Source organism: Sinocyclocheilus grahami, unplaced genomic scaffold (genome assembly GCF_001515645.1).
Source record: "Sinocyclocheilus grahami isolate Dianchi unplaced genomic scaffold, SAMN03320097.WGS_v1.1 scaffold1255.1, whole genome shotgun sequence".
Classification (NCBI taxonomy): Eukaryota; Metazoa; Chordata; class Actinopteri; order Cypriniformes; family Cyprinidae; genus Sinocyclocheilus; species Sinocyclocheilus grahami.
The window spans coordinates 11,794-27,931 of NW_015506434.1; the positions used below are offsets into that span (position 1 = coordinate 11,794).

The 16,138-nt window shown below is 34.6% G+C and overlaps 2 protein-coding genes across 2 annotated transcripts; both read right to left on the reverse strand.

The window, feature by feature from the left end:
* Positions 1-1,289: 1,289 nt before the first annotated feature.
* On the reverse strand, positions 1,290-12,359 carry LOC107568538 (programmed cell death 1 ligand 1-like). Its single transcript, XM_016254500.1, has 8 exons — positions 12,298-12,359; positions 10,774-11,127; positions 9,824-10,102; positions 8,118-8,225; positions 6,579-6,650; positions 4,515-4,568; positions 4,126-4,237; positions 1,290-2,014 (listed from the first exon to the last, which is right to left on the reverse strand). The coding sequence occupies exons 1-8, from the start codon at positions 12,353-12,355 to the stop codon at positions 1,537-1,539; spliced, it is 1,515 nt and encodes a 504-aa protein (XP_016109986.1). The 5' UTR covers positions 12,356-12,359; the 3' UTR covers positions 1,290-1,536.
* A 660-nt stretch (positions 12,360-13,019) lies between these two features.
* Positions 13,020-14,676, reverse strand: LOC107568533 (programmed cell death 1 ligand 2-like). The gene is made up of 2 exons (XM_016254495.1): positions 14,615-14,676; positions 13,020-13,444 (listed from the first exon to the last, which is right to left on the reverse strand). The coding sequence occupies exons 1-2, from the start codon at positions 14,670-14,672 to the stop codon at positions 13,020-13,022; spliced, it is 483 nt and encodes a 160-aa protein (XP_016109981.1). The 5' UTR covers positions 14,673-14,676.
* Positions 14,677-16,138: the final 1,462 nt, after the last annotated feature.

Sequence of the window (16,138 nt, forward strand, 5' to 3'; positions counted from 1 at the left end):
GCTGAGCAAGTGATGCAATGCTACATTTCTTCAAACCTGACAAACCCTTCTACATCTTGGATAGCCTGAGGGTGATTTTTCATGCAACTGACAGTTGCATTTAGACAAATTTACGGCTGAAAATTTTATTCAGTTTACAAAATAATACCGGGAGTTTGGGGGTTTTATCCCTCCCAAACCTCTGCAGCATGTATGTGGTTTTAGTACCATAGATTAAATAAGAAAGAACAACAAAAGCTCCATTTGTTCCTTTTTTTGTTGGTTGAATTAGGAATTAGGAAATATCAGTGGTTCGGAGACACGGGGAATCCCTCCATGCCCACACACTTCTGTCCTGATAAACCAAGTCTGGTTGCATTGCACTGTTTGTTGAGTAACCTGAAATGTGCTTCAAGTGCTAACGTCTAAAAGTTTTATTAGAGTCCAAATTAAATTTTATGACTAAATAAATCTAATTACCTTGAACAATCAGCTCATAAAGAGCAAACGAATCCTTTATCTGGATGTGGTACTATTACAGGAATACAAAAAAACTAAAATGTCATAATACATATACAGATGACTTTTATTGGTGCAAAACTGGGTTGCACACACACAAAGTCATTTTTTAGAGTCAGATCAGTCAGAAATTACACTTTAACCCTCTGATGCTGGTGTTGTCTATGGTGAACACACTTAAAAAATATATTTTAATTATTGTGGATGTGAAGTAACATGCAAAACATCATGGCCAAAGACCTTTGACCCTTTATTAAACCCCTTGATTAACCTTTGTGTTTTTTTTATTTATTATCTGCTATTTCAGTGTATAGAGAAACTCATCATTTAGAAAAAAAGAATTATATTCATGCAAGACGTATAACTTTGCTGTTTAACATTACATGCATCAAAGTGGAGGGCTGCATTGGGATTGGGATCCCGCGGGACCCAATGCAAATCTGGCGGGAGTGGGTGGTTTTACCTTTACTGTGGGTGGTCAAAAAACGTAGCGCAGGTCTCACTATCCCGCAATTTAGTGCGTTACACAGTTACACTAAACTAAACTCATCTGCTCTGCTCCATACAGCCAGGGTTGCCAGGTCTGCGTGACAAAACTAGCAGAAAACATGCAAATCTGACCCGTGTTATTCCTGAAACCATATGCATTGACCGATAAGGAGTTCACATGATTCTGTAAATAAAACGTTTTACAAGAAAATGCTATTTCAAAATTTCACATTTAAGTCAATGTGTTGCTAGCAGTTTCTTTGTAGCTATTACTAGTGATTTCTGAGTGCAAATTGTTTCAACACTTTTTGCAGAAATAAGGTTTAAGAACTGTGATTTCATTTCTCTTTTTCTGTACTTGGTCCTTGAAAAATACTGAATTCAAGTATTGTGAAATGGTTCGATCTCCTGTCAGATGAGTCCGGTTTACCAAAAGTCAGAACATAAAAAATTCCCAAGAAACAAAAGGCAGATCCATCTTCTGGAACTGCTGAACATTGCTGTAACATGAAATTGCATAGTCTGTGCAAATATGAAATTTATCCGATTTCATGATCCAGACTCTTCCGGTTTCTGAATAAGTTGGAATACTGTCCTGGTGTTTTTCTCCAGGGCTGGACATTTTCCTGGATGTGATGTCACTAACACCCTGCATGTCTGCCGCTCTGTTAGAAACCATTCGAGTGTTTCATCTAGGTCCTTGTTTCCCTCTTGATATCCATCCAGGATGAGCAAACAGTCCGTCGGGCCCAGAAGCGTCTCTCTGAACTCAGACACGTCTAGTGGTTTTTCATGAGAAATGCTGGACTTTACCACCTGGAAAAAGTCTCCTTTCGCTCGGCTACAGTCCACCTGGAAAACCAGATGGAGCCGGCGGATGTTGAAGGGGTCTGTCGTGGTCCTCTCAGCCCAGCAGGACGACAGGATTTGGGCCACGCTGGTTTTCCCGCTGCCTGGTTCTCCAAACAGAAGGATGGTTTCTTTCTTATCAGGCAGAATGGAGCTGATGTTTAGAGATTGGCCTTCTCTGGAATCAAGAGGGGAAAATGACGTGGTTTAACACGCAAATCAATGAGTAATGTGTGTTTATTGTGGTTTGGTAACCTCTCAATTAGCCAGAGCTGTGTTTATCAGCAGTTCACTGGAAACGGTTATACCTTACTCACTTTCATATATATATATATATATATATATAGATAGAGCACATGAATTTAAAAATAATACATTAAGTTTAAATTAGATTTAAATACATTTAAAAGTAAAAACAAATGAATAAATTAATTCACATTTAAATATATTTACAATTGAAATTCAAAAATGTAAAATACTTAAAAACAAATGAATAAAATAAAATGTATTTAAAGAAATAAAATAAAATACAAAATAAAAATATTTTTAAATAAATAGATAAAACAAACAAACAATTAATTAAATACAAACTAATTTAAATACTAAATTGTTAAATACTTATAAAACAATACAATAAAGAAGTAAAGCAATAAAGAAAAATAAAATGTTTGAAATATGCGAGTTTGGGATCCATTTAAAAGTTCAGAATTATAATTATGCAATTTCTTAATGGACATCTCAGAGATTAAATATTAAACGTTTTATTTTACTTAGTATTTGGTCTTATTTTTCTATTAGATTTCCATTAAATGTCTATAAATTAATAAATAAATGAATAAATATCTTAAATCAATATACATTTACTTGAGAAGGTAGTCTTGTTTTCTGAAAAGGTGTAAAAATACTCGTTTTCCCTTTGAACTGTATTCTTCTTTCCAAACCAATGTTTTTCTTGTTTTAAGCAAACTTAATTTTGATAATTTTCCAAAAAGACTCAATATCTTAAACCAAGTAAATGTGTCTTGTTTTAATAATGTTTATATATTTGTACTGGAAAACAACAAAAATACTGAGGAAGAAAATAATTTTTTTGCAATGTAAGCTCATAAATCAGAGTGTGTGTGTGTGTGCATTGTTCTTACAGACAGTAATCACTCTGTTTATTTAAAGAAGTTCCCTGTCATGTGTTAGTGTGTGTGATTCAACACATGAGTGACTCTTAGCATGCTTAAAGGGATAGTTCACCCAAAAATGAAAATGTGATGTTTATCTGCTTACCCCCAGGGCATCCAAGATGTAGGTGACTTTGTTTCTTCAGTAGAACACAAATGATGATTTTTAACTTTAACCGTTGCAGTCTATCAGTCGTATAATGCATGGCAATGGTAACAACATCTATGTAAAAAAAACACACACAGACAAATCCAAATTAAACCCTGCGGCTCGTGACGACACATTGATGTCCTAAGACACGAAACGATCGGTTTGTGCCAGAAACCGAACAGTATTTATATAATTATTTTTTACCTCTAATACACCACTATGTCCAACTGTCTTTGGGTGCGAGCATGGCATCCGGTGCGTGAGGTGTGTACACGCTCTGGCGTAGTTTACGCAAGCGCCGGAAGTGATCTCTCACGCGTATACGTCACTCATTGGTTACACAGTGCACAGTTATTGTAGGTACGACAGCTAATCAAAATAGTACTTACTTGCGCTTATCCGGATTGTTCAAACCGACTCGCGTGAACTCATTCGCGAGTGGTGACTTTCCACGTATTCCCAACTTCTGAGCCTGCTCGCCTGAAGTTATGGTTGATTGCTCTTCGGCTGGATATCAACACACCCATTAACGTAAACTACGCCAGAGCGCGTACACACCTCACGCACTGGATGCCGTGTGCATGCTCAAAGACAGTTAGACATAGTGGTGTATTAGAGGTAAAATATGATATAAATACTGTTCGGTTTCTCGCACAAACCGATCGTTTCGTGTCTTAGGACATCAATGTGTCATCACGAGCCGCAGGGTTTAATTTGGATTTGTCTGTGCATGTTTTTTTTTACTCTCATAGATTTTGTTACCATTGCCATGCATTATACGACTGACAGACTGCAACGGCTGGAGTTAAAAATCATCAAATGTGTTCTACTGAAGAAATAAAGTCACCTACATCTTGGATGCCCTGGGGGTAAGCAGATAAACATCACATTTTTATTTTTGGGTGAACTATCCCTTTAAGTGTTTGTGTCACATTCATAATTCCCTCATATCAATCGGTTGCTTACTTGCTGAGAAGTGCATATGAAACAAATCTGCTTTTCATCTCAGTGTTTGTGCAGAGCTGTGAATACTGTCGTATAAGCACGTTCCTCAGGGATAGAGGTTTTTCTGTAGCTTCTGCACAAATGAAAGACACACAAGAGTCACAAGAGCAACAATATGCAGAACATTTTCCATTTGACTAATGCCCACATCAACTAAATTCATAACAGGCTTCAGTGATTCACAATCACATGAAACCTCCAGGTGCTTCACAGCGTGCTATAGACACTAGACAGATTACAGTACAGGTGCAGTCTGGGCCTCAAGGGTCATATTTCCAGTTTCTACTGTACTGAACGTCAGCAGGTTAAACATTAACTTGCCATCATAATTATATCAGAACATGCTTTACCTTCTGAGTTCAAGTCACATGTTTGCGGCTTGTTCTCGTTCACCGTCAATAAAGCTGTCAATGAAAGAGAAGTATGATCAATAAAATGAAATGGATATAGAGTTTATTGTGTTGAGGTCAAGGTTATCATTAACTAAAACTAAAACAACAACAAAAAAAAGAATGTTTTAGTTACTTGGAATAAAATAAACATTAACTGAAATAAAACAATATATATAAAAACTTAAACTTATTTATTTTCAGGTAGTTGCTAAAGCAATATTTCTCATTTTTTATTTAGTTTTACTTGATGTACTAAAATAACTAAAACTGAAATAAAAACTATAGAGACGAATTATTGAATGAATGAATGATTAAAATAAAAACAGGAAAAATAAAAATACAAAATTAATTCAAAATATTTATAAAACTGTAATAGCATCTCAGTGATACTAAAATAACACTGGTTGAGGTAAAAATAAAAATAGTAAAATAAAAATATTGCAGGTTTAAACCATACAGCAATAAATAAATAAATGTATTCAAATAATAAATAAAAACACACAACATGCTAAATAAGTGTTAACAGTTTGAATAAAATATTTATAAAAATTAATGAGTAAATAAGTCTCTAAACCGTCTCAATAATATATTTATGTGAAGATAATATATTAAAGTCAAGTTGACATATTATTTTAAGGCATGTTTTCGATATATATTTCAAAATGAAATTATATATACACACACACACACACACACACACACACACACATTTCTAAAATAATATATGATATAAAATGCAAGTTAATCTCTCAGCAGCATGTACTGTATGCGTGTATTGTATTGTATGCTCTCAACAGGAAATACAGTATATTGTTTTTACGGTGCCTTTACAGCCACTTTATATTGACGTTCATTTCATAAAAAGCCCATTCATGTTCTGGAAATGATGTAAATGTACTTGAAAAACTCACAATCAGTGATGGCAGAGGATGCATGTGGGAAGAGGAAAGCACATTTAGATTCACTTCGTCGGTTTTTCTGACCTGGAAATAGATAGAGGTGATAGAGATAGAGGTCACGTTTTATCATTATTTATTGGAATTCACCCATGGTTGCACACAAAAAGAGGATATGAAACAGCTTTTTTTGCATTGTAATGATTTTATAATCTGATCATCAGCGGTTGACAGACACTAAAAGCTTCTTCTAAGCATTCAGCTCATAATCAGGCAATGGCCAATGTTTTTGTCACTGTCAGGGTTATATCTGTAAAACATGCGTTGTCAGGAAACCTTCTTATTAAAGGTCAGATCATGTATAAAGCTTACTGTAGCAACAGCACATGTTCAGTGCACATGATGCCACACTGTAAAAAAAAACGGTGACATTTACGGTAAAATACCGGCAGCTGTGGTTGCCAGAACTTCACCGTAAAAAATATGGTAGCAACATTTGAGGTTTTACAGACTTAACTTAAATTCACAATAAAATACCGTATTTCATTAACTGATGTAATGTTAATAAACCAACATATTGAAGTACTAATAAATATTTATAAAACTGTAATAGCATCTCAGTGATACTAAAATAACACTGGTTGAGGTAAAAATAAAAATAGTAAAATAAAAATATTGCAGGTTTAAACCATACAGCAATAAATAAATAAATGTATTCAAATAATAAATAAAAATACACAACATGCTAAATAAGTGTTAACAGTTTGAATAAAATATTTATAAAAATTAATGAGTAAATAAGTCTCTAAACCGTCTCAATAATATATTTATGTGAAGATAATATATTAAAGTCAAGTTGACATATTATTTTAAGGCATGTTTTCGATATATATTTCAAAATGAAATTATATATACACACACACACACACACATTTCTAAAATAATATATGATATAAAATGCAAGTTAATCTCTCAGCAGCATGTACTGAATTGTATTGTATGCTCTCAACAGGAAATACAGTATATTGTTTTTACGGTGCCTTTACAGCCACTTTATATTGACGTTCATTTCATAAAAAGCCCATTCATGTTCTGGAAATGATGTAAATGTACTTGAAAAACTCACAATCAGTGATGGCAGAGGATGCATGTGGGAAGAGGAAAGCACATTTAGATTCACTTCGTCGGTTTTTCTGACCTGGAAATAGATAGAGGTGATAGAGATAGAGGTCACGTTTTATCATTATTTATTGGAATTCACCCATGGTTGCACACAAAAAGAGGATATGAAACAGCTTTTTTTGCATTGTAATGATTTTATAATCTGATCATCAGTGGTTGACAAACACTAAAAGCTTCTTCTAAGCATTCAGCTCATAATCAGGCAATGGCCAATGTTTTTGTCACTGTCAGGGTTATATCTGTAAAACATGCGTTGTCAGGAAACCTTCTTATTAAAGGTCAGATCATGTATAAAGCTTACTGTAGCAACAGCACATGTTCAGTGCACATGATGCCACACTGTAAAAAAAAACGGTGACATTTACGGTAAAATACCGGCAGCTGTGGTTGCCAGAACTTCACCGTAAAAAATATGGTAGCAACATTTGAGGTTTTACAGACTTAACTTAAATTCACAATAAAATACCGTATTTCATTAACTGATGTAATGTTAATAAACCAACATATTGAAGAACTTCATTTGAACAACTTTAAAGATGATTTTCCTCAATATTTAGATTTTTTTGCACCCTCAGATTCCAGATTTGTCCAAATATTGTCCTATCCTAACAAACTATACATCAATGGAAAGCATATTTATTCAGCTTTCAGATGATGTATAAATCTCAATTTCAAAAAATTGACCCTTGATGACTGGTTTTGTGGTCCTGGGTCACATATGGTTTTAAAATAGTGCTATGCTACATTGTTATCAAATGATCACATACCCTACAGGTACACACACTATGTACGGCAGAAACAGTAAGTGTAGTATGTTAGTGTGTTTTATAATCATAGCCCAAAATCCTGTCTGATAATATGATGGATGACAACAGTGACTATATTAGGTCTGGTCAGTAACCGGGTTATATCAGGGTAATTCACTGGGTCATTCCGGTTTCTGCATGTACTAGTTTCACAATGCCACAGAGACAGAAGCTCAGATCTGTGCATGTGCAAGATAACTAATTGCTTTTAATGAATTTTTAAGCTCAAACCTTTTCAAAAGTGCCTAGTCACACACAGCATGCAAATGACTAATGAGGTTTTCACCTGTGTCAGCTGACAACACCTAGTTTCTATTTCCTGAATAAACTGGGGATTCCTTCTTTACAAGCTGCTTAATATCATATGATGTTGACTCACAAGACTACTCTCGAAAACAACCAATAAATCAATTAAGCAAATCTACACTGGTCACAACTAAAACCAGTTCAACATATAAGACGCAATATGAACGGACACATTTTAATGAGCCGTAACGAACAGTAAAAAAGTGACAGAATCACCTGTAGTGTTACAGATGAAATGTAAATGCTGCATGCTACTCCAAGGTACTTCAAATAATATAATGATCCAAAAATCACGGTATTACTATGGAATGTGTCATAACAGCACTTTTTAAATAAAGGTAAATAAGTGTGCAATGTAAATGTCAAAGTACCGTTTTTTCTCATACGCAGGATGACGGAGATGAAGACAATGGCTAAAAGCACGACGACCACGGCGACAATCCACACGTACGGAGTAGAACAGTGAGGAGGGAATTCATCTGGAAAAAGAGAAATGTTGGCTTTAAATATCTGTCGCTTAAAATATTCACATAATGCATTTTCCTGCAGGACAGTAGTTGCACAAAAAAAAAAAAATTCTCTCTCTCTCTCTCTATATATATAACATAAATAACATTTTATTTTAATATTTTCTGTTGTGATAATTTTAAAGTTTAAAAGAGTTTGTCATTTTTATATATTTTTAGTTTTTTTTGTTTGATTTATTTTTAGTTTAGTTTATTTATTTTTAGTTATTTTTGTACTTCCACTTAAACTACATAGAAATGACAAATGCTGCCTTTGCAACTTGCTGAAGTTTTTACATTTTATTTCAGTTAACTTTTAGTAAGTAATTAAACATCGTTATGGTTTTAGTTTCAGTTAATAATGATAATCCTGCTTTGAATATGGCTAATCCAGTCAGATATGCTATGAAACAATTTAATTAAAGCTAATTGCATTCTTTAGAAACACTTATACACTCAATAAATGTGGGGTATTGTACAACTCTGTTACGTAACAGAAAAAAATGACCTTCTACTTGCTTTAGAGTGAAACATCATATGAATAAATCTGCATCGTTATGATCTTAATGTCTGCTGGAAAAAAACAGTAACAAAGGCACTCCTCCACATTTATCTGAAACCGATCTGTTTTTCTTTTGTGGACGTCTTTACCTGCGTATTTCATATCACACGCCCCCACATCCGGGGAAAACCATCAAGAAAAATTATGCTTTTTTTCAACCAAAATGTCATCAAAACATGATGGCATCAAAACGAAGGCATTGTTCAAATCTGTAGGCTGATACTCGTTCCTACAGAGATGAGCTGATCTTATTTCCCGAAAGCGCTACATACATTTCGAAAAAGATTTACCGCCCGAGTTTAAGACTAGTTGCATATAAAATGTCCATTCATTTGAATCACACATTTTGAGTGACATTTCATCATTTGCTCAGCAATGGATGCTCTGCAGTGAATGGGTGCCGTCAGAATGAGAGTCCAAACAGCTGATTAAAAACATCACAATAATTCACAAGTAATCCACAGCACTCCAGTCCAACAGTTAATGTCTTGTGAAGCCAAAAGCTGCTTCTAACTGTTGCTTCTGGCAAAAATATCCAGAAGTCCATAATCCATAATCCAATAATATAAATCCATAATATCGCTTCCTTCAGTGAAAAAGTGGTCTGGTCTGAATCAGGAGAGAAATCTGCACAGATCAAGCAGTGTATAAACAGTCCAAAACAGCTCTAAACAAATAGGTGGGTGGACTTTGATGCGAGAGACAACAGGAGATGGACTTTTTCACTAGAGGAAGCAATATTATGGATTATGGACTCATATTTTTGCCAGAAGCAACAGTTAGAAGCAGCTTTTGGCTTCACAAGACATTAACTGATGGACTGGAGTGCTGTGGATTACTGGTGGATTATTGTGATGTTTTTAATCAGCTGTTTGGACTCTCATTCTGACGGCACCCATTCACTGCAGAGCATCCATTGCTGAGCGAGTGATGCAACGCTACATTTCTCCAAACCCGTTTCAATACTAGGCTGATACTAGTTAATAAACCTTTCCTACATCAGACTCACCTGGGATGCTGAAGGTGGCCGTCTGCTGGATTTCACCCTTCACGAGGAAAGAGCAGGTGTAGTTGTTCACGAGGTCTCGTTTGACCGTCAGCTTGCTGATGACGTGGATGAGATCTTCGTCTGTAGATCGTGTGGTGCTGTTGGACATCTCTGTGAGGTTTGTGTTTTGACCATCGCGCCAGATAACCCGAGCGGACGGGAATCCCTGAGACTCACAGGACAGCTCGACCTCATCCTGACCCGTCTCCATGATGGCCTTCTTCATGGGAGTATAAAGAGCTGGAAACCACAAACATAATATATAGCTAAAGTTATAAGCATGACAATCTGGTTCGGGTTTTAGAAAATATGGATATATTTGGGAAAATGTTCTGCCATACTAGGACTATAATTTCCTATATACACTGAATAAACCCAAACCTTACCTGGATGATCTACTAGATTTGCCAAAATAAATAAAACAATGCAATATGCTCAAAAATGCAACTCAGAAAGCAAAGAGCGCAATTCACTGAAATACAGTACAATTAAATAAATACATTTCTTTAAATATATATATTAATATATACTATTATAAGCTGCATCCTAGCAATATAAACAGGAATTCCTGCTTAGGAATGTAACAATATTTATACAGCAGAAATATTGCCTTTTATTGATTTATTGTAATTTTAATGCACTGCAGCTATGCAATATGGGACTCTTTCTGCTGACACACTGGCTATATTCAGTATTGAATATTGAGCATCTAAAAATGTATAAACTCTCTCTCTCTATTTCTCTCCCTATATATATATATATATATAATAAGAAATAAGAAAGAGAACCATTGCAGCAGTTAATTAAGCCATGCAAACCAACTGCAAATCAACTAATATCTTACAAATATAGGCAGCTATCACCTTTATGAACTGGTTTGTCAAGCTGTGTGTTTTGTAAGTCAAACGCACCTGTAACACTGAGCGTGACTTGCTTGTAGTCTCCATCATCTCCCTCTTTCACGATACACCGGTATGTGCCTGAATCTTTAATCTGGAGCTTTTTCAAGTGCAGCACCGCTCGGTTTTCATTCAGCTGTTCGTGGATGAGCTGTGCGCGCTTTATGAACGCGGCACTGGTGTAAATGTGATTCTCTCTGCCTCTCTCCAGCCGATACACATCCACGGCCGGCTTCGGCTCGACTCGGCTCCATATGACAGTGAGGTCGGAAAGACTTTTAACCGTGGAGAACAAACACACTAGTCTGACGTCCTCATGTAGCTCTGCTTCATAACTGCTCTCCTGTAAACCGACTGTAAACAGGGCTGGAGGAAGACAGATGAGAATGATGAGACATCTTCATCATCATTTTAGAGATATACACAGTTCAATTCAAGAGATTTATGAGAAAACTTTAGCATTCTCACCCAAAAACTACAATCATCTCCTATGATCGCTTTGAAAAACACTTGACTTAAAATGTATCATTGCAACTATTATTTTACTAATAGAAAACCAAGTTTACAGTAACCTACAGTTAGTGTTTCCACAATTAAATTGATAGTAAAAATGACTTCTTGCAAAACTTCATATATTTACATTAATTACACTAATTGAATAATAATTTAGTGTGGGTTTTATGCTGAAAAAATCTGGTGTAAAATTTACTTTGAAAATTTTAACTCAGAAATGAATAGTAAATTTCACAAATAATTACAAAGAATTAAGTAATGAATTAAATGTTAAAACTGGAAGAAGAATGACTGACTAAAATAGCATTTTCTTGTAAAAACCTACTCCAATAATCTGTTTACAATTTCAAATAAATAAAATATATATAAAATTTTACTTTATTTTAATTCTTATTTTTTTTACAGTGTACTAAAACAAGGGACAAGAACATACATTTCCAATCTTGCATTTACCCAAAATGTATTTTCAAAAATATATTATAGACAATATAAATGTACATACACTGTAAAACAATTTTTTTAAATAAGTATATTTATTGAAAATACATTTATATAAAAATATTTAACATTGTTATATTATACTTAAGAATAACTTTTACAGTGTATTTTGGCTGAAAATGTAATTATCATAATATATTTTCTAAGAGTCACTGTATGAATTACTTATTCAAAACTGGAAGTGAAATGGAATTTTTTTATCACTCAAATGTTGCTCTTTCATAGCGGATGAGACTTAAGGAGTTCTCAGTTATGTTTTAAGTATCAAATTTGTCTCAAATGAGTAACAAGTCAACATCCAGTAAGAGTCTAAAGCTATTAAATTAATGTAGAGGGCAGTTCAGATCATTTGATGAGAAATGTTGGAGTTCATATTGAGATCTCCGGCAGATATGAGCACAGTTTGAGACAACACTGCTTCATTGAATCCAAATAATGTCTAGGATAAACCACTGATTAGCAGCTTCAAGATTAATCTTTTATCATCTAAAACAGACAGATAAGTGTAATGAATATCAGTCATACCTGATGCTGAGACAGGCCACAGCAGAGCCTGAAATATGATGACCAGCGTCCCCCTCATGACCCCTGATATATACTATTATAAGCTGCATCCTAGCAATATAAACAGGAATTCCTGCTTAGGAATGTAACAATATTCATACAGCAGAAATATAGCCTTTTATTGATTTATTGTAATTTTAATGCACTGCAGCTATGCAATATGGGACTCTTTCTGCTGACACACTGGCTATATTCAGTATTGAATATTGAGCATCTAAAAATGTATAAACTCTCTCTCTCTATTTCTCTCCCTATATATATATATATATATAATAAGAAATAAGAAAGAGAACCATTGCAGCAGTTAATTAAGCCATGCAAACCAACTGCAAATCAACTAATATCTTACAAATATAGGCAGCTATCACCTTTATGAACTGGTTTGTCAAGCTGTGTGTTTTGTAAGTCAAACGCACCTGTAACACTGAGCGTGACTTGCTTGTAGTCTCCATCATCTCCCTCTTTCACGATACACCGGTATGTGCCTGAATCTTTAATCTGGAGCTTTTTACTCTTTCTGCTGACACACTGGCTATATTCAGTATTGAATATTGAGCATCTAAAAATGTATAAACTCTCTCTCTCTATTTCTCTCCCTATATATATATATATATAAAATAAGAAATAAGAAAGAGAACCATTGCAGCAGTTAATTAAGCCATGCAAACCAACTGCATTTGCTCTTACAAATATAGGCAGCTATCACCTTTATGAACTGGTTTGTCAAGCTGTGTGTTTTGTAAGTCAAACGCACCTGTAACACTGAGCGTGACTTGCTTGTAGTCTCCATCATCTCCCTCTTTCACGATACACCGGTATGTGCCTGAATCTTTAATCTGGAGCTTTTTCAAGTGCAGCACCGCTCGGTTTTCATTCAGCTGTTCGTGGATGAGCTGTGCGCGCTTTATGAACGCGGCACTGGTGTAAATGTGATTCTCTCTGCCTCTCTCCAGCCGATACACATCCACGGCCGGCTTCGGCTCGACTCGGCTCCATATGACAGTGAGGTCGGAAAGACTTTTAACCGTGGAGAACAAACACACTAGTCTGACGTCCTCATGTAGCTCTGCTTCATAACTGCTCTCCTGTAAACCGACTGTAAACAGGGCTGGAGGAAGACAGATGAGAATGATGAGACATCTTCATCATCATTTTAGAGATATACACAGTTCAATTCAAGAGATTTATGAGAAAACTTTAGCATTCTCACCCAAAAACTACAATCATCTCCTATGATCGCTTTGAAAAACACTTGACTTAAAATGTATCATTGCAACTATTATTTTACTAATAGAAAACCAAGTTTACAGTAACCTACAGTTAGTGTTTCCACAATTAAATTGATAGTAAAAATGACTTCTTGCAAAACTTCATATATTTACATTAATTACACTAATTGAATAATAATTTAGTGTGGGTTTTATGCTGAAAAAATCTGGTGTAAAATTTACTTTGAAAATTTTAACTCAGAAATGAATAGTAAATTTCACAAATAATTACAAAGAATTAAGTAATGAATTAAATGTTAAAACTGGAAGAAGAATGACTGACTAAAATAGCATTTTCTTGTAAAAACCTACTCCAATAATCTGTTTACAATTTCAAATAAATAAAATATATATAAAATTTTACTTTATTTTAATTCTTATTTTTTTTACAGTGTACTAAAACAAGGGACAAGAACATACATTTCCAATCTTGCATTTACCCAAAATGTATTTTCAAAAATATATTATAGACAATATAAATGTACATACACTGTAAAACAATTTTTTTAAATAAGTATATTTATTGAAAATACATTTATATAAAAATATTTAACATTGTTATATTATACTTAAGAATAACTTTTACAGTGTATTTTGGCTGAAAATGTAATTATCATAATATATTTTCTAAGAGTCACTGTATGAATTACTTATTCAAAACTGGAAGTGAAATGGAATTTTTTTATCACTCAAATGTTGCTCTTTCATAGCGGATGAGACTTAAGGAGTTCTCAGTTATGTTTTAAGTATCAAATTTGTCTCAAATGAGTAACAAGTCAACATCCAGTAAGAGTCTAAAGCTATTAAATTAATGTAGAGGGCAGTTCAGATCATTTGATGAGAAATGTTGGAGTTCATATTGAGATCTCCGGCAGATATGAGCACAGTTTGAGACAACACTGCTTCATTGAATCCAAATAATGTCTAGGATAAACCACTGATTAGCAGCTTCAAGATTAATCTTTTATCATCTAAAACAGACAGATAAGTGTAATGAATATCAGTCATACCTGATGCTGAGACAGGCCACAGCAGAGCCTGAAATATGATGACCAGCGTCCCCCTCATGACCCCTGCACGTAAACACAACACATCAGTCTGATGTCACACACAAAACCCTCCTGATCTGAAGCCCAACTGAGCTGGTTATGAAGTGTTTGTGTGCGTTTCAGCTGATAGTTTGGTCACTGATGTCATGAACCACTGCAGTGCAGTACTTCTTGATTTACAAATGCCACCAGACCAACAAAGTCTACCTTAATAACGGTTACAAACATGAGTCAGATCTGGGGCATCGTTGTAGATGATTCATGAACTGATTCACACACGGGACAAAACCTAAAGAGCCCCAGGTAGGAAATCTCACAAAGGTAGAGAAATAAAGGAACTGGTCTTCCTCAGGAAGGTCCATCTCTTTCTATTCATTTCACGAATATTTCCCACTGAAATAATAACCAACAGCAATTTCCAAAGCAGAAATCATAACCATAAAGCTCTGACGTATGTGTTAGGTACAGGAAATGTTCATAATGTAAATCATAATGAGTGATATCACACACACACACACACATATATAAAATGTATAATTTGTAGTAAAAAAAAAAACAAAACAAAAAAAAAACTTCTCAACTTCATTTCATGAAGTTTTGCTGTTGTTCAGTTACTGTCAGTCAAAAGTTGGACCTTTAACAATTTATTTGTGTCTTGGTCCCTATCAACCTTACTTTTTTGATAACCCCTAATAGATGACCAGTGACTGAGCCACTACATTTTTGAGTAGTATGCAAAAGTACCTTCCGGACAGCATGTGTGGATCATAAATATACATTTATTTCTTCATCCAAGCAGTCATACTGAGACTGAGAGGGATGATAATATCATAAGCACTTTACTTAACTTTCAACACTGCAGGAGCAGGAAACGTTAAAGCTGATTTTCCCTGTTTTACTACAGTTCATGTCACAAGCCAAAATTTTGAAAATTGAGTTATTGAGAAAAAAAAAAAACACCCATATTTTCACCTAATCTCACTCATAGAAACATAACATGCGGTGACTAACCCTTGGGCAACCCGGGGTTAAGTGGTTGGCAAGCAAACCTCACTTACTCCTGTAAGTCCCCTTTCAACTTTTGGGTTTCAACCAACAACCTTTGGGATATCAGCCCTAATCTACCATAAATGTGCTATATCCAGTTAAGAACACACAGATGGGTTTTCTAAAGATTATCCATTTTAGCCTGAATAAGGAAATTCGTACTTTTCATTACCTTAAGGTACAAAAGTTAAAAGACATATGTTTGTACCTTATCACCCCTTAATATTAGTATCTTAAAAGGTACACAGCACTTTAAAAACTCACTAATACTCTGTATGTTACTGTACGCCTGTATATCTGAACAGCATTCTATTTAGAGTAACTGAAGATCCAAATAGTGAAATTTGAATAGAATGTGTCACTGTCCATTACAAAAAAAAAAAAAAAAAAAAAAAGGGGGACTGCAAAAAAAAAACAAAAAAAAAGCTTTTAACATGG